General features: G+C 43.5%; 1 protein-coding gene across 10 annotated transcripts in view; it reads right to left on the bottom strand.

Moving 5' to 3' along the window:
- Positions 1 to 19,452, bottom strand: part of LAMA3 (laminin subunit alpha 3) — a 241,734-nt gene that overhangs the window by 184,154 nt on the left and 38,128 nt on the right. For all 10 annotated transcript variants that reach the window (XR_009497350.1, XR_009497351.1, XM_059895307.1 and 7 more), the window contains exons 3-5: positions 3,699 to 3,816; positions 2,303 to 2,421; positions 892 to 1,062 (exon numbers count right to left, since the gene is read on the bottom strand). Coding sequence is in view for 8 of the 10 variants with exons in the window: in XM_059895307.1 (XP_059751290.1) it covers positions 892 to 1,062; positions 2,303 to 2,421; positions 3,699 to 3,816 (408 nt within the window). In the remaining 2 variants the exon portion in view is untranslated. The remainder of the gene's footprint in view (positions 1 to 891; positions 1,063 to 2,302; positions 2,422 to 3,698; positions 3,817 to 19,452) is intronic.

Genomic DNA, 19,452 nt, shown 5'->3' with positions numbered 1-19,452 from the left:
CCTACCTAAGAAGCCAAACTCTATAAGGTACGCTGGCATCTTCCATTCACCCTCCCAGGTCCACTCTCCTCCCCTCTCCACCCTGCCCTTTGTCCTGGGGCTAAACTTTATGGGATGACAAGGGCTTCTTGCTCTCTGGCCTCCTGTTAGGTTTGACCATTGGGAGGAACTGGGAGGGAATCAGAGGGTGGGAGAAGAGTGAGCTCGGGATATTTATTCTGCTGGTTCCCTCTGTGCCCAGGAGACAGGGTACCGTCCTGACACTGAGAGTAAACGATGTTCAATCTAACACTAGTGGAGAGTACTGCTGCTCACCAATGCCCACACCCCTCTGCTTTGGCTCGATTACATTACCCAGCCTCCTGCACCTCCACAGGGCTCTACGACCAGTTCCTGCCAATGGAAGTGGGCTCTGTGGTCAGGAGATGGTTCCTCCCTATGCTCTATCTCTCTTCCCTCATCTGCTGACTAGGTGCAGGGGGTGCAGAGGAGGACCCTGAGGTTCTACAGGATGGCTGTGCCTCTACAGAGAAACAGCCTGGTTCCCTGAATAACTCTGTGGAGCTAATCCCACCTGCTGACCCACATTAGACTGTGACATGAGCAAAAAGTGAACCTTTATTGTGTTCGCCTCTGAGACTTGGGGATTATTTGTTACAATAGCAGACTAATACCAGGATGGCTGTCCTCTTTTGCCTTTCATCTTCTCTGAATATGATTTGTCTTTAACCACCAAACTTCTAAGCTATACCTAATATTTCAGACAAGAACAACTCTTACGCCTATGACATTACTGCTATAAAGTTTACTTGAAAGAGTTCGAGGCAATGAATTTGATAAGCAAACAAGGTACCAAAAGCTGCTGTCTTGCCACTTAAAAGCACTACTCACCCGCCGAGTGACGGTTGGATCTCTCTGTGCTTTGGAGATGAGGTGTCCAAGAAGAGTGTTGGTTCGGAGAAAACGCAGGCGGATGTTTGTTGCTTTGGTGAACTCTCTCAGGGTGTGAGAGAAAGTAAAATTTTTTGTGCCTGGACGACCATTTATCAAGGACACCACAACCTAAAAGAATCACACACACATAGAGGGGGAAAAAAGTCCTTTTATCAAAATTTAGCTGCAAGTAACTAAAAATAACTCACATGCCCCCAAACACTTACTTGGTTTCTTTGAGTCATTAGATGTTTCAAAACCTGGGCTCTCAGGTTTTATAAATCATTTCATTTACAAACCCTTTGTTCTATCACTGTCATTGTGGGGCTATAAACACTATGAAATGTTCAAAGGATAACATTAAAATCTACAAATACAAAGAAACAATTTTTGTCAAGCTGCATCAAAGAAACAAAGCTAAAGTAATCTAAAATCCCGAAAGAGGGTGAAAAAAGGAAGCCTTTGGATATAAAGTTGACAGTGAAGAGGACAAAAAAAAATCTATACAAAACCCAGGTTTCAATTTTTTTTTTTTTTTTTTTTTTTTTGCCACACCGCGCAGCATGTGAGATCTTAGTTCCCTGACCAGGGATCGAACCCGCGCCCCCTGCAGTGGAATCGTGAAGTCTTAACCACTGGACCGTCAGGGAAGTCCCCCAGGTTTTGTTTTAAAGCTTGAGGCGATGAAGTCCAAGTCCCAACCAGTTACTGAGACATGAAACACTGACTGATCACTGGAAGATACTAGATACAGCTGCTCAAGAAAGATCTCTCTACCTAAGGAGAATGAGACTGACACCCTTTAAAGAAGTTCATTTGAAACTCACTCCATGGGATGCTTCTCTGATTTTCCCCACTCTCTTTTCTCATCTTCCCTAACAACAGCCTGGCTGACTTCACAAGGACCACATGCAACCCCAATGAGACAGCAATTGTTTTCTCCCCTACAGATGATGCCCACCCTGCCAAAAAGGATCAGGGATTAGTTCTGCCACCAACCCCCCCTCTCCCCACTCTTACGGGAGGTAATGTGCTTGTGAAGCAGTGGGAGGGGTCTTCACCACAATCACCAGTGACCCACTTTCTAAATAGTCCACCAGAAAAAAGAGTTCAAGACCTGTGGGCCGTGAATCCAGAATCCTGAATTCCCAAGGAAAATTAGACCTCAAACAGAATTTGCAATGTCAATTATACCTCAATTAAAAAAAAAAAGATTTCCAACCCAAACTCAATCTGGGAGTCTTCGATGTGATTCCTTTCCATCTATGTTAGATTTCCTTGAAAGTGCAAGTTTCACAATTATGAAAAATGTGGCATCTTCATGTTCATTTCTGAGTCTTATCTCTCAAGGCCTTCCAGATCTACTTACCTCACCATTCTCCAATGGCACGATCCGGGAATAATCAGTAGTACAAAGTACATCATCGTCTCGCGTGATCGCCCTATTTGCTTCCTGTCCAAACTGTTCCAAACAGTCTACTTTAGAATCTAGGAAGGAAACATGTTAATATTGTAAAATAAAATATTATCATCTTGCTGTAAATCTCTTAAGAAATCTTATGTTTACTTAAGAATATACATGAAGAGGGAAAGAACAGAGAAGCATTTAAGATTTTTAGACAGAAGCTTAGAATGAAATTCTTAGTTCACGAAAGAAAATACCAAGCCATTTCAGGCCACGTGACTTTCAACAGAAATGTTTGGAGATATGGTTCTAAATCCTCATTCCTCATTAGGTAAGTTTACCCTCTAAGGAGCATTCCTGGAAAACCCAATGCTTTTGTAAGCCAAATTCCTGTCCACCTCAATTTGTCACGGGGTTCAGAGACCCAGACATTCTTCATTAGTGAAGACGACAAGGTCAAGGTAAGTAATGTGAAAGGCAGGATCCATAAAGATGGAGCATAGTTCCTAATTCTACATGAAAGGAAATGGACTTGGACTTCCCTGGTGGCACAGTGGTTAAGACTCCACGGTCCCAATGCAGGGGGTCCGGGTTTGCTTCCTGGTCAGGGAACTAGATCCCACATGAAATGCCACAACTAAGAGCCCGCATGCTTCAACTAAGGAGCCCGCCTGCTGCAACTAAGACCCAGCACACCAAATAAATAAATAAATAAATAAAATAGTTTTAAAAATAGGGACTTCCCTGGTGGTGCAGTGGTTAAGAATCTGACTGCCAATGTAAGGGACACGGGTTGGATCCCTGGTCCAGGAAGATCCCACGTGCCGCGGAGCAACTAAGCCCGTAAGCCACAACTACTGAGCTCTCGTGCCACGACTACTGAAGCCCGTGCACTTAGAGCCCGTGCTCCACAAGAGAAGCCACCACAATGAGAAGCACACGCACTGCAACAAAGAGTAGCCCCTGCTCGCAGCAACTAGAGAAAGTCCACATGCAGCAACGAAGACCCAACGCAGCTAAAAATAAATAAATACAATAAATAAAATTTTTAATATATATATATTTTAAAAAAGGAAATGGACTGAAGCTACGGCCCAGTTATAGGTACACTGCTTCCCCCTAAATAGTAGCAAGAACCATTATCATAAGAGGTGTTTCAACCCCAGTTATACATGTGTATCCTTGGAATTCATGCAAATGTGCTTGAGAAATAGGGATGTTCCAAGGGTAACCTGGAAAGTTAAAATTGACCAGCCCCTAACTAGCCACACTGAGAGACTAATTTTCTACTTAAACCCACAGTCTTGATCTGCTGCCAATAATTCAAACCCCTCATAACATGGTAGGCTAGATTACTTACGAGCAAAATATTGCCAAGGTGAGTAGGTGCTTCCGAAGTCAATCGATCTTTCCAAGACCCAAAGATCAGGGCGAGGAGAATTTGCAAATTTGATTAAAATATAGGCCACCTGGAAAAGCTGATAAAGCAAAGGACATACAGTTACTCAAGTCGCCGCATCTGTCCACACCCTCCATCATCTCTATATGATGCTGGTTCCCAAGGCAACACATCTAGCCACACCTCTCCCAAGATCCAGATCCCATTTCTAACTGCCTACTGGACATCTCTAATTGGGTGCAGCCTCTCAAGCTTATCATGCTCAAAACCAAAATAATCATTTTTCCTCTTTCCACCGAATCTATACATTAATTTTTGTCACATCTTAATCATTATACCCTTGAATTTCAACCAGCCTACACAGCACCTTCAAGTCTGTACATTCAGAGAAGTCTGACGTCAAACAACAATCATCGTGGGCTAAGCTCTTCCAGGAGCAAGAGCCGATAGTACAGCCCTGAGCATCTCCCGGGAGTGACACAGCCCTGGTTCCAGATCTTGGAGAGCTCACGGCTGCAGAACTGAGACCTGAGCGGCTGCTTGGTAGAGTGTAGCACCTCCTTCTCCTGTGCCAGCTCTACTCACCCCCTCTTTTCCTGATTTCTCTCCCTCTTACTGATTTTCTTGTTCATCCTCATCACTCTTTGCCCATGGCCAGGACAATGCAAAGGTATGGGAGAGATGAAACGCGGCTTTGGTCCAGTTTCTTCATCCTCCCACTCTTGAATCCCAACATGCCTCCATGATGGACCCCAGGAGTTCCTGCAGTCCACTCCCACCGCTTTCTCTCAAAACTTATATTTGGCTTGACTTGTGAACCCTGAGAGTCTATATGCTTATCAAAGAGCCTAGTATGAGTTCATTGGTCATGACAATGAACATGGGTGTTAAACAAATCTGCTAACATGTTAAGAAGTGAGGATTATCCCCACCCCACACTCCCCAACCCCAAGGAAGAGATTCAACAGTGACTTTCAGAAGAAGACTCTGCCACCTTATTAACTAGCCCAGTAGAGCCATTTGAACAATGAGCTCATCTAGTTAGAGAGAGAGGCAGTACTCAGACCCTGTGGGATCCTTTTATTTCTTAGAGAAAAAAAAAATAAGGGATTTTCATCTTTATATTTTTCATGTACAATAGTATGGTAAGAGTCATATATATTTTTTAAAGTCTCAGAGCTACTAGTTGCTTGTGAATGTTCCCAACTCGACACTAGAAGCCAAAATCTCTAGGACACTGGTTCTCAAATTTTAGTCTCAAGATACCTTCACATTTTTAAAAATTATGGAGGACTTTAAAAAGTTTTTCTTTATGTGGGCTATGTCTATTAATTAAGAAATACCATATTAAAATTAAGGCTGAGAAATTTTAAAAATACATATTACTAATTCATTTAAAATAATAAACCATTACTTGTTAACATAAATACCATATTTTATGAAAAAAATACTATATTTTCCAAAACATAAAAATTATAGTGAGAAGAGTGGCTTTGATTTACATTTTTAAAATCTCTTTAAATGTCTGCCTTCATAGAAAACAGCTGGATTCTCATAGCCACTTCTTCAGTTTGTTGTAATATGTTGTTTTGGTTGAAGTATTTGAAGAAAATCTGGCCTCCCATAGATCTGTAATAGGAAAAAGGACCTAAGAGCTTGTGGACCCCCTGAAAGGTCTTGGGAACCCCATGGGTTCTCAAGCGCACTTTGAGAACCACTGATCTTGGTCACAGAGATTATCCTTTGCTCTAAGAAGCCCCTTTGCTTACTTCTCTGTGGAAGGAAGAATTGTCACACCAATTACTGAAAACCCTAAGTTCAGCCATTTTTGTCTCAAACACTTGCTCTTTGATCTTGAAAAATCTGCTTCCCTGGGTTCAGATTAACGCTGTCAGTGTCTACCCATCCTCGGAAAAAAATGATCCAACCTCATGTAAAGTAGCAGGGTACAAAATTAATGCACAGAAATCTCTTGCATTCCTATACACTAATGACAAAAAATTTCAAAGAGAAATTAAGGAAACACTCCCATTTACCACTGCAACAAAGAGAATAAAATATCTAGGAATAAACTTACCTAAGTAGACAAAAGGTCTGTATGCAGAAAACTATAAGACACTGATGAAAGAAATCAAAGATGATACAAACAGATGGAGAGATATACCATGTTCTTGGATTGGAAGAATCAACATTGTGAAAATGACTGTACTACCCAATACAATCTACAGAGTCAATGCATCCCTATCAAACTACCAATGGCATTTTTCACAGAACTAGAACAAAAAATTTCACAATTTGTATGGAGACACAAAAGACCCCGAATAGTCAAAACAATCTTGAGAAAGAAAAACGGAACTGGAGGAATCAGGCTCCCTGACTTCAGACTATAATACAAATCTACAGTAATCAAGACAGTATGTTACTGGCACAAAAACAGAAATATAGATCAATGGAACAGGATAGAAAGCCCAGAGATAAACCCACGCACATATGGTCACCTTATCTTTGATAAAGGAGGCAAGAATATACAATGGAGAAAAGACAGCCTCTTCAATAAGTGGTACTGAGAAAACTGGACAGCTACATGTAAAAGAATGAAATTAGAACACTTCCTAACACCATACACAAAAACAAACTCAGAATGGATTAAAGACCTAAATGTAAGGCCAGACACTACCAAACTCTTAGAGGAAAACATAGGCAGAACACTCTATGATATAAATCACAGCAAGATCCTTTTTGACCCAGCTCCTAGAGAAAGGGAGATAAAAACAAAAATAAAGAAATGGGACCTAATGAAACTTAAAAGCTTTTGCACAGCAAAGGAAACCATAAACAAGACAAAAAAGACAACCCTCAGAATGGGAGAAAATATTTGCAAATGAAGCAACTGACAAAGGATTAATCTCCAAAATACACAAGCAGCTCATGCAGCTCAATATCAAAAAACAAAGAAACCAATCCAAAAATGGGCAGAAGACCTAAAAAGACATTTCTCCAAAGAAGATATACAGATTGCAAACAAACACATGAAAGGATGCTCAACATCACTAATCATTAGAGAAATGCAAATCAAAACCACAATGAGGTATCACCTCACACCGGTCAGAATGGCCATCATCAAAAAAATCTACAAACAGTAAATGCTGGAGAGGGTGTGGAGAAAAGGGAACCCTCTTGCACTGTTGGTGGCAATTTAAATTGGTACAGCCACTATGGAGAACAGTATGGAGGTTCCTTAAAAAACTAAAAATCGAATTACCATATGACCCAGCAATCCCACTACTGGGCATATACCCTGAGAAAACCATAATTCAAAAAGAGACATGTACCACAATGTTCATTGCACCACTATTTACAATAGCCAGGACATGGAAGTAACCTAAGTGTCCATCAACAGAGGAATGGATAAAGAAGATGTGGCACATACATACAATGGAATATTACTCAGCCATAAAATGAAGCGAAATTGAGTTATTTGTAGTGAGGTGGATGGACCTAGAGTCTGTCATACAGAGTGAAGTAAGTCAGAAAGAGAAAAACAAATACTGCATGCTAACACATATATATGGAATCTAAAAAAAAAAAAAAAAAGGTTCTGATGAACCTAGGGGCAGGACAGGAATAAAGACGCAGACATAGAGAATGGACTTGAGGACACGGGGAGGGGGAAGGGTAAGCTGGAACGAAGGGATGAAGTGAGAGAGTAGCATTGACATATATACACTCCTAAATGTAAAATAGATAGCTAGTGGGAAGCAGCTGCATAGCACAGGGAGGTCAGTTCGGTGGTTTGTGACCACATAGACGGGTGGGATAGGGAGGGTGGGAGGGAGATGTGAGAGGAAGGGGAGATGGGGATATATGTATACGTATAGCTGATTCACTTTGTTATACAGGAGAGACTAACACAACATTGTAAAGCAATTATACTCCAATAAAGATGCTACAAAAAAAAAGCTAGTTAGGAATTGTAAGGTACTCTGAAAACCATAAAGCAATACCTAAAGGAAGGAGAAATAATTTCCAGAATACATGTACCATTATTACATAGTGAAGGAATTCATAGGAAATCCAAGAACTCCCAGTTTAGAAAATCAGAACAAATATATTTCCCTTAAGACTGCACATCTCTCTTAGAGCACATCAAAATAAGACTGCTTTTAGATATGTAAGAGAGAATACAAATGGAACATTTTTGGATACAGGAATCATTTAAAACATTCTTAATCTCTTCCATCAAAATCCTATAATCATAGCATGTCCCCTAAAAACCCTATTTATTTAATAGTGGGTGACCTAATGGTTACTATGTTCTAGGTACTATGTCAAGCACCTCACAAACATTCTCACCATGAAAGTGGGATTTTATTAACCCCACTTTACAGATGAGGAAAGTGTGACTTCGAGAGGTGAAATAATGTGTCCACATCTTGCAGGTGTAAAAGTCCAGCACCTTTGTATATTCTACTCACTGATCATTAGCAATGCCACTGAACCTGATAGATACTTAATATTTAACCTGTTTCATCCTGGGGAAAATAACTGTCAAAGAAGTTCCAAACATCATTATTCCCAAATATGCTAAAAGTCCATTACAGGGAGCCCAGAGGTAGGGAGCTATGTGATAATACATCTCAATGGTTATTTGAGCGCATTGGTTTCTAAAGCTGCACTTTCTGCTAGTACAAATCCCCATAAATGAAACAGTCTTGGTAGCTCAGAGGAAACCTCTCTTTGTTTTGTTTTATCCTGTTCTGCGATAACATGTGATCCCTTTAAAGCAGCACATCAGTTAAAAATCCCACATCTAGCAGCAAAGGGAGGCATGCCGCAGTGTGTCCCCTCTGCATGTTACATAAACCTGCCACCCGGACCTAATTTAACAAGCTCTGGGATTCCACCAACTCATCTTCCAGCACCTACCAGACAGGACTTTCCACTCCAAAATGCTTCCCTCCCATTTTCATCTTAGGAACTTGATTCTGAGATTCCTCAGCACAGGATTATGTGCCCTGACACTGGGAGGCTGCCTTTCATTCTTGCTGAGTCCATCTGCAGTGACAGACTCTGTTTCTCTCTCCCTACCACTGTGGTGCAACTTGCAGTGGCTTCTTGCCAAGCACTCCAGCTCTGCAGCCAATCTCCCCTCGATGTATAGCTTCAAAATGGTGCTGAGAGGCGGCCTCCGGAGTGGGTTCACAGTGGGTTCACGCATGTTAAACCAACAGGTATGGATTTATTCTCTTCTACTTGATAATTTTAAGTGCTGTGCCTTCTAAATGGCTCCTTCTGTTAAACCCCTGTTATCAGTTACTTATGTTTGCTCTTTGATCACTCAACATACTTCAAAGCACGCCTGAGTGACACTTGAGACTCATGGATGTAAAAGAGGGCCCTTTACGAAACAAGAAAGCACCAGGCAATGGAGTCACTAGAAGCAGAAAAGCAAAGGCCAAGTTGTGCATTTTCGGAGAAATAACATTTGGGAGTTAAGGTAAGGAGGGAAAAGTGACCGAGAAGGACTGAGTTGTCATCCTCTCTCCACATGCTTCTGAAACAAGCTAAAGATAGCTTGAACTTTGCCGATGAGCATTTAGATGGAGGTACAAAGTAGTCTTTCAAATAATGTTTTAATGAAGCAGATAATAATCATAAAAGGTGCAGCAAGAGGTACTTTGACTTCCCAAGCCTTCAGGGGGAGCAGGTGAGACAAGCCAGCCCTTTCTGATCCTCAAGCTCGTCATGCTGAAGCCTCTGAGATTCCAGCTCCTACAGCCCAGCACCTATTTCATTCCATGGCCTTCCCAGATGCAGGTAGTAGCTGTTCAATAAACGCCATGAATGAATGGATGAATATTAAAGTTGTGCAGTCACCACCGAGTTTGGGAAGTGGGCACCAGTTAGCACCTTTGGGTGCCATGCTCGGTGGTGGACTGCTAATGGCAGAGGAGAATCAACTCCTGGTGGCACATCTTTGCTCTGCCACCCACCAGCCATGTGACTCTAAGTCCATCACTAAAGCATTTTGTGACTTTATTTCCTTGTCCATAAAATAATAACATAAAACAATCAAAAAAGATATTTAAGTACATAGGTGAGGGACAGTAATATCCACTTCATACAAATTTTACATCCTCCATCTAAAAGAGCACTTACTATGCTCTGTGGCATATATGTGTTTTCATGTGTCATCTCCACTAGACTTACATCTTTGTGTCTCAATCACTCCTGTTTCCTCAGAGTAGATGCTTAATAAATGTCATTGAATTGAAATGAAACTTAATAAATGGGACATGTGAAACTGCAAAATATTATGCACATGTATTTAAAGTCACATCCAAAATTAGTTTCTTACTCAACTAAACAGCACTCTCTCCTCCAAAAGAGTCTAAGTTATAATGTGAAATAAATCTATTATCATAGCCTTATAATTTGATAAACATACTGTTCCACAATGCAGTGTTTCCTGATTTGCTTCTTCCAACTTTTTATTTTGCATAATTTTCAAACCTATAGGAAAGCTCAAAGAACAGTACAATGAATATCCCTACACTTTTCGCTTAGATTCACCAAATGTTAACATTTTGCCACATTTGTACTTTCTCTCTCTCTCTCTGTCTACATACATACACACCTTTTTTTAACCTTTGAAAGCAAGTTTCAGACATCATTATGCTTCAACCCTAAATATTTCACCATGTACCTCCCAAGAACATGGACGTTTCTTCTACATAAACTCAACATTTTGATGCCTAGGAACTTTTACCATTCATACAAAAATCTTATATAACACACTGTACATATTAGAATTACCCTGATTCTCTTAACACCGCCCATTGCATTTTTCCAATCCGGGATGCAATCAAGGGTTATACATAGCATTTACTTTCCAAGTCTCTTGTCTCCTTTAATCTAGAGCAGTCCTCCCACGATTTTTCTTTCCTGACATTGGCATCTTTCCACAACAGAAGGTTCCCCCATCTGAATGTGTTTGATTATTTTCTCATCATCTGATTCAGCGTAAACATTTTGGCAGGATTACTACTCATGGGACATCCTCTTCTCATGGCATCACGCCAGGGAGCACAGGATGCCAGGTTGTCCTGTTATCAGTGATGCTATGTTTGATCACTTGCTTGAGAAGATGTCCACCAGATTTCCCCTTTACAAAGTTATCTTTCTACCTTTGTCATTAATAAGTAACCCATGGAGAGACATTTTGAAACACTTATTTTTATTAACTAAATTACAAACGTTCCTACTATCCATGTAAAAATACAAATAAGAGTTAAGAAAAATAAGTCCCAAGATATGGAATCAAACAGTTATAGTTCCTTTAAGGCTGATGCCCATTTGAAAAACTTATCTAATGAGCTAATTTTATAAAAACTTTTTAAAATATTTATTTATTTGGTTGCACTGGGTCTTAGTTGCAGGCTAGCTCCTTAGTTGTGGCTTGCAAACTCTTAGTTGCAGCATGCATGTGGGATCTAGTTCCCTGACCAGGGATTGAACCTGGGCCCCCTGCATTGAGAGCGTGGAGTCTTAACCACTGCACCACCAGGGAAGTCCCTGTAGAAACTTTTTAATTGAGAAGGAAATATGCAGGTCAAGTGGAATTAAATTCCGTTTTAGTAAACTTGTTTGAAAACTTCTCATAAAGTGAAGTACAATCCTCATTAAACGATCAAGGCCAATGATGAAAATGTGATTCAGCTGGCCTGAAAAAGGATCCTTTTAATCCTGGTGCAAAGAGCACATCGGCCAATGGCTTGGCGAGGGCACTTCTTTCGGGTTTATCATCACCCTGTCCTATAAAACCCAGAACTTGGCACCATCGAAAAGAGAGTGCTTAGGAGGAAAGTCACTGTGTCCTTCAGGTCCTCTTACTGTTTCCCAAAAGCACCTGCTCACCGTTGAGGGAAGGTCGATCATTCCAGAAACTTACAGGAAGGGACTCAAGAGGTCCCAGGTCTATCTCTCACCCAGGGTAAGAACCTTCACCCTAGAATCTCCTTTTGAGAGGAAAGGAGACCCACTGCGTTGCTAAGTTCTGGTCACTACATGTTTCCTCGCTGTCCTGAAAACTTTTTCTCATAATTCCCCCACCTACCCTTTGGGGTAGCACAGATTTCTACCATTTATCCCACATGACAGCCTGCCCAGAATTTAAATACCAACACCACAACTCCCTAGGTTCTTTTTAAGGAATTCAAATTCAAGCCAGCAGGAGGCAAGGATTAGGGTAGGAACTGGAAAGGGGAAGAGAATTAAAGTACCTCACTTCCTCATTAAAAATAACTACAATAACCTGAGAAATAAAAATCCTGAACCAAAATCGAGTCTAAAGATTTGGATCACTCCAATAACTTGGAAAATGACAAGCCCGCTATTTTTTAATGGAAGATTTCAAGAAAAAAATCAAAAGACAAGGAGAAGGTGAAACATTTGCATGAAACATTTATGACTGATGAATTCTTAACTCTGGAGGAAAAAAGTGATTGAAGACATATAGCATGGTTTTCAGTCCTTTCAGTGGACATTATTATTCCCCAAGCAGACTCAAAGGGCAGAGCTTGAAACTAACATATGTTACTCAAGAGCATTTTATCCACAACTAACAATTTACAGATAGATTTGGTGGTGATTTTAAATAAGTTGAAGCCCATTGGAATCCAAGAACTGAGCTCAATTTCACAATGAAGTCTAATATTTTATCCAGCGCTTTACAGCTACACTCAACTCTCAGGGAATTTTTTTTTTGGCCAGGACCTGATTCTCCCTATAAAACTCACTTTCCCTCATTCACGCTTTTATTTATTTATTTATTTATTTGCTAATTTATAATAAAATTGGGTAGGACATTTACTTCACTCACTGAACTGATAAAGAGCCTAAGAATTTGTCTGACAAACTATACGGGGCAAGGGAAATGATAATCTTGTTCTTCCAAGGCAAAGAGATTTAACTAACTCAACTTTTGTAACGAGCAAACCAAGTTATCTAATTCCTCCTTTAATCTATCTAAATTTTTTTAACTCAACAACTCCTAAAAAATATATTGATTTCTACAGGTGACTCACACCGTGATAAAGTTCAGCAAAGTATTGCTCAATGAGGATTTACCCTAAATCAGATTCTAAATGATGTTATTTATCATCACTTTTCATAAATGAGTCCACATCCTTCATAATGTTCCAGCCCTCCTCTTGGCCAATATCTTTCTCCCTAAAGGGTATTCTCATTTCTAGCCTGTACTCATAATGGTCCTTTCCTAATTTTAGTCACATCTCTTCCTTTCTCCCTGTGACATCTTTCCTGAGATTCAGCATCCATGGCTAAATCAGAATGTTACCTAAGGCTAAAATTTTCCTTTTGGCTGTGTTTCCAATGCTCTTATTAATGGCAGGGCACTTCGGAGACCTTTTTGACAATAGCTGTGCATATCTGTAAGGCATAGTGCTGGTCACTTAAATGGACTCAGCATATTCATTTTTATTAGTCAGCTTTTCTTTTTCTTTTTTTTTGGAATGAGCTTTAGGCTGAAGTGTGGTTTCAAATCAGCTGGGCTATAGATTAAATATTCGTCTTAGAACTTGTCCTTTGGCCAAAAGCTGTCCTTACTTTCTGAACACTAAATCCCCTAGCGTGGCAGTTCTCCAAATGGATGGTATCACCATCTGGGGTATTTTATTGGTTGTCACAATAACAAACCCAAATAAGGAGAGAGACCATGCACCTGAAGAGGCATCAACCTCCACCCTGAGAAAGATCACTGCCAGTTCTGGGTGAGGAGGCTGGAGAAAGGGTCCTGTTGGTGGTTTTGTCTTTTGTCTGTTGGATTTTTGAGGATCCAAATGCCCTTCCCACCTTACGAATCCTGCTGGGAGCAGAATGCACCTCCACCTTTAGAAGCTGCAAATGCCAGTTTTTCCAGATTCCCTGGCAGGTAAGGCAGCACGGGTACCTGACCCAGGCTCAGTGAATTGGATGTCTCCTTCTGAGATTTTGCATCTAGAGCAAATGATACAGAAAGGCAGGGACACGGAAGAATTGTTTCTAGAAGCAACAAATATGGCAGCCCCCTCTGGCTTCTGGGGACAGTGGTTGACCCCAGCAGGGACATACTGAGTCCAGGATCCGGGCTGACTGTGTCATCACCAGCTGCAGCAGCCAGCGTTCAGCCACAGCTCTGTCCTCACAGAGGGACCTGTGATTCTCACTGTGCTGCCTCCTTTGCTTCTGCCCATTTCCTGAACCTGATTCTCTACGATCCTTAGACCCTCACCCACTACCCCACGTCCTCTCCTTCCACCCTCAAAGGTGACTTTTTCTCTTTCACCAGTAAAATTAGAACTATCGGAAAGGAATCCCTTGCCTTCCCATCCCAAATCCATGAGCACTTTTGCATCTGCACTTCCTCCTCCCTTCCCTCTGGACCAATGGAACAGGAGCCCCCTCCCTCTGCACTCTGGATCTCATCCCCCTCCTGCCTTCTCTTGGATCCTTCCCATCAGCTTTTACCTTACGTATTTATTTTTCAATTAAAGTACAGTTGACTTACAATATTCTATTAGTTTCAGGTGTACAACATAATGATTCAATACTTTTATAGATTATATTCCTTATAAAGTTATTATAAAATATTGACTATATTCCCTATGTTGCACCTTACACCTTTGATTGTTATTTATTTTATACCCAGTAGTTTGTACCTCTTAATCCCCTTTTCCTATCTTGCCCCTACCCCACCCCCTTCCCAACGGTAACCACTAGTTTATTCTCTGTATATGTGAATCTGTTTCTATTTTATTATATTCACTCGTTTCATTTTTTAGACTCCAACTATTAGTGAAAACATATAGTATTTGTCTTTCTCTGTCTGACTTATCTCACTAAGCATAATACCCTCCAGCCATCAGCTTTCAACTGACTCTTCCATCCGAAGTCAAGAAAATTCCTCTCCTTCCATCCAAACCCTCCTCTAGGTCCACCTACCTCCTTCTTCCCGATGCAGCCACACTTCAGGAAAGGGTGGAGTATCCCCCTTCCTCACCTCTCCTCTAGTTCACCCAGAGTTCAGTTCTCAGCCTTCTCTCACCTCACTCCACAGTATTTCCATCTTACACCACTGGCTCCCGATTTATACCTGTAGCCCAGACTTCTCACATAAACTTCAGACCCAACAGCCTAGTTAATCACTTGAGATACCTCACCACCACCTCAACTCAATGTGACCCAACTGAAGCCTCATCCTGGCCCTCTGGAGCCTGCTGAGTCCTGTGGAAACTGTAGGTCTCAATGCAGCTTTCCCCCTCTTCAGTGAGATATCTGTGTTTGATGCTTCCTGGAACACTGTACTTTTTCTTTAAAACACCCATCCCAGGAGTAATTAAATAAATACTCCTGGCTCGCGTGCACATGACCTGTAAATACAGGATGTGAGCTTGATTATCCTGCCCACTCACGAACTGCAGCAGGAATACTCTGGCTACACGTAGCTGTAGGCCAGGCCAGGGCCCGCACTTGGCCTGGATCAGGGTGATGCTGGTAGTCGGCCAAAACCCTAAGGATTGCACTTACTTGGCAAAAAACGGGATGCTCAAAGTCACTTTCACTGTGATAAAAAGGTGCATCCCCAGCTGAACTCTCGGATCTGGACGTGAGATGGCCTCCTGTGTCCCAAATGCTCCCAATTAATGCTCTGGCTCCCGCAAGGACCCCGAGCAGGCATCCTTCATAGCAGGGCGAATGGGGAGGCCTGGGTGTGAAGGGTCAGAGTGGGGTGGGTGAGGGACAGTGGCTGCGCAGCGGAGAGCAGTGTGGCCGGGCTGACGGGCATCAGGAGAACTGGAGAGTCCTGTGCCTGGCTCACAATCAGTGGGGAACCACATGACCTTGGGTGAGTGAGCTGAACTTTGAGCCTCAGTTTCCTGAAATCCAGCTCCTCCGGGCAAGACACTGTTAGGAACTAGGGCAGGGATTCGAGCCCGCCCCAGAGGGGGTGAGAAGCGGAACACGAACCAGGGATGTGGGCAGGGCAGCCAGAGAGATCCTCCACCGCAGGTGGGTTAAACGGAAGAACAGGGCTAATCAGCTCCAGGCACGCCTGGTGGGCGGGGGCGCAGCACACACCCGCTCTGCCCACTGGCGGAGAAGGGGACTGACGTGGGAAAAACACCTTAAGTGCCAGCAGGAACCATCCCACTAAAAGCAATCTGGCCACCTCGCCAGGAATGGATCTGAAGGTCTGGATCTGCAGATGGTAGATGGGGATGAGCGGCCAGGCTCTGGAAAGGAGAGTCTGGAGCTGGAGGGTGGGTAGAGCCCCAAAGTTCCATCATCCAAATGCCACACAATGGCCTGCCCACCCCCTCACTTCCTGGGGGTCCACTTCTGCCCCTCCCCCACTCTCTTACTCCCTGGTCTTTCTTCCCCTTTTCTCCCCATACCCCAGAAGCTACCCAGAGGGGGGAGGATTGTACCATAATGTTTATACCACCCGTCTTGCAAATGTGGAATATGACACTATTATAACTACACTAGGGACTAAGTGGGTTTTAAGGCATAGCTTAGAGCTCCTTATTTATAAATTTTTCTGGGAAAAAAAATGCAAAATAAGTTCTAAATATCTGATGTAACTTTTGGTGCACCTCATTTACACCCATATATGACTCCCCCAGGCAATATTCTATTAAATAAAATCAACGTGAAAGACAATCTAACTAATGACCATACAAATACCAACCATGTAGTGGTGAGAAGCAAGGAAATAGATACACAGACGCTATCAATGAACCTTCATAACCTGAACATAACACGGCCAGTGTTGGGGCCAGAATGTCTCGCTCCAGGTTCTGAGCTGTGCAGTCTGGGCGATTCCCTTCATCTTTTTATGCCTTGGTACCCTCATGTGTAAAAAGGAATAATAATAGTACTTAAAGTGGGAGTTTTTGAAAGGGCCCAATAAAAAGCATCCCTCTTCCCTATCTGGCTCAGAACCAAATGAGAAGTAAGACAAAGGAAGAAGGGCAATGGGGACAAAATATCGCCTTTATTTCTGGTGAAGCTTATATTGGAGGACACAGGTTGTGTCTGTTGACGGTGACCGCCAGGTGAGATGTCCCGGGCGGGTGGTTCATGTGGCTCAGGCAGGAGAAGCAGAGAAGGGCATGTGCCTGCCTCTGGACACCTGCTCTCAAGGGACAGGACAGAGCCGTGCATGACCAGCTCCTGATTCACACTCACCACCCAGAAGAGGGGCCAGATAGAGGCGGGCAGCGTGACCCAGATGGAGGGAGGAATGTTGGTGACCACGCCCCACAGAGGGCTGGTGTGAGGGGTAAAAGAGCCGATGCCCGGAGAGCACTCAGCACAGAGCCCGGCACATGTGAGGACCTAACCCGTGGAAGTGAGTGTGTCTTAAGGGCACAAGTGTGTTTCAGATTAAGTAGCAAAGATGTTAGAACAGATGCTTGCGAAGGGCCAGGGCACAGGAGTGGGAATTGAGGATGACAGGGGAAATAGAAGAATAAAGCACGAGAGGGGCACAGTTCATAACATGCTGTGCACTCATCTCCAAGTAGGGACCATATCTCTAAAATCCTCCAACAACTGCTTCCCAAGGAGATAAGACAATACAAAGCTAAATGGAACATCAGCCTTTAGTCATCACAAAATATATATTGCCTCCTGTCCTGGTCAAGTGACTTGGCAAAAATCTCAAGGAACCATTCGAAATGTCCACGAGCACCGTGCGTCCTGGTTCCAGGCTGGCAGCAGGAGTGGCCTCTTGTTCAGGAGGCGGGGAGATGCCCTGACCGGGGTGATCCTTATAAATGCAGACACCAGCGTGCACAGGCACCCCAGAAGGAATTGTTTTCTTGTGGTTTGGGCCGCCAGTAATGGAGAGGGTTTTTTTCTCCTCATTCCCACTGGCTAAGACACGTGGGTCCCTTCACTGCCAGACTTTCAAGGAAAGAGAGCTGCTTCCACTTGAACTGCAATTCAACTAATGGGCCCCAGGGAATAAATCCACCCCAAATTTGGGAAAACACTCTGAGCTTGAAACTATCCATTTGGATGGCTCGATCCTGCTCCAGCCTTACATCTCCATGACCTTGTAACCTCTGACACCTTCCTTTCTCGGTGTTCCTTTCAGGGTGGCAAGATCTTTCCATGAGCCAAGCCTGCGACTGGTCACTTCTTGAAACTGCTGGTTCAGGTGGGAGGGCACAAAGGCCTGAGGATGGGCACGTGGGGCTATCTCATCATCAGAATCGAAGTTTCTGTTTAGGGACTTCTAAAAGGAAATCCTTGCTTTTTTCTCCCCCATTCCAGGAAATCAATGAGGGAAGTTCTGTGTGCCCACCTCTTGCTTTACAGTTAAGGACTTGAAAATGGTTAGAGAGTCACAGTCATTAGAACGGAGCCCGGTCCATCGTGGTGGGCTGGTTGCAATGCAATGGCAACACCAAAATCTCAGTGGTTCAAAACTGTCCATCTGTTCGTATCTCGTCCGTGTGACACGTCTCTTCAGGGTGGACCCCGCTCCATGTCCTCCTCACACAGGGACACAAACCAATGGAGTCCGTATGTCTGGAACGCCACTGAGGCAGGAAGGGAATGTGGTATGTCATGCACCAAGGCTGGTCCTGCCCCCAAACTTTCCTTCCAAGACACAGGCAGGTGCGGCCCTGTCTTGAGCCTGGAAGAAGAACTGGGAATCCTGCTGAGCCAGGAACGCAGAGGTGCTGATGCTGAGAGGACCCTGGTCCAGGCCAATTGGGCCCTGCTGTTCCTGCTAAGTCGGAAATTAATGGTGGTGGAGGTTGAGATTTCAAAGGGGTTGGGTTCTTTCTTTTATCACCCAGGCTACCTACACTGGCCATAGAGGACAACAGTGGCTGAGAGAAGACAAGATCAATTCTGGACATTCGGCCAAACTAGGGGCAAAATGTCACTGCTGCACCCTCAGACTTAGGTGTGCGTTAGAAGCCCCTGGGGGTGTGTCACAGTGAAGATCCCCAGGCTACAATTCGAGACATTCCAGTTCAGTAGGTCTGCAGTGAGGCCTAGAAACAGGGCCAGCTGTACAATTTGCAGAGCTCAGAGCAAAATGAAAACACAGGGGTCCTTGGTTAAAGGCAGGAAAAAAGTGCTTTTAAAGCTACTAAAATATGCTTTTTCCTTTCTTCCACAGTTTCTCTCTTGACCTACCATGGTAACTTTTATTTGCTATTTAATGTTGCACTCCCTTGGGCAAGGGTGAATGTAGACCCGCACAGGGACCCCACTCTGCCGCTGGCTGTGCACACGCCAGGATCCCCTCCCGATCGCTGCTGGGTTGACGTGACGCACTGTGCCCTGGTCAAGGGCAAAGTCAATCTCCCCTTCCCTCCCCTTCTCACGGGCCCACCGCCCAACCCACACAGACAGACGATCCCCAAGGGATTGGAACCTCCACACTGGGATGAGCTTGGTACCTGGATGCAGGATGGACAAGAGGCTCGTCCCTGTCAAGTCGCCCGTTGTTCTGCTAGCTTGGGATGGAGATAGCACCGCCCTGCCCCTCCTCCTCACGGTGTGCATGCAGCCAACCTTCCTGCTCCCAGACCCCAGCCAAAGGGTGGCAGGGTGGGCAGGGAGGAAGAGGATTGGAGGAATCGAGGCACCGGGACTTGGGGCAGCAGGTGGCCTAGAACCTGTCTGG

Source organism: Balaenoptera ricei, chromosome 14 (genome assembly GCF_028023285.1).
Source record: "Balaenoptera ricei isolate mBalRic1 chromosome 14, mBalRic1.hap2, whole genome shotgun sequence".
In the NCBI taxonomy this organism is placed as follows: domain Eukaryota; kingdom Metazoa; phylum Chordata; class Mammalia; order Artiodactyla; family Balaenopteridae; genus Balaenoptera; species Balaenoptera ricei.
This window is presented reverse-complemented; position numbering and strand designations above follow the sequence as displayed.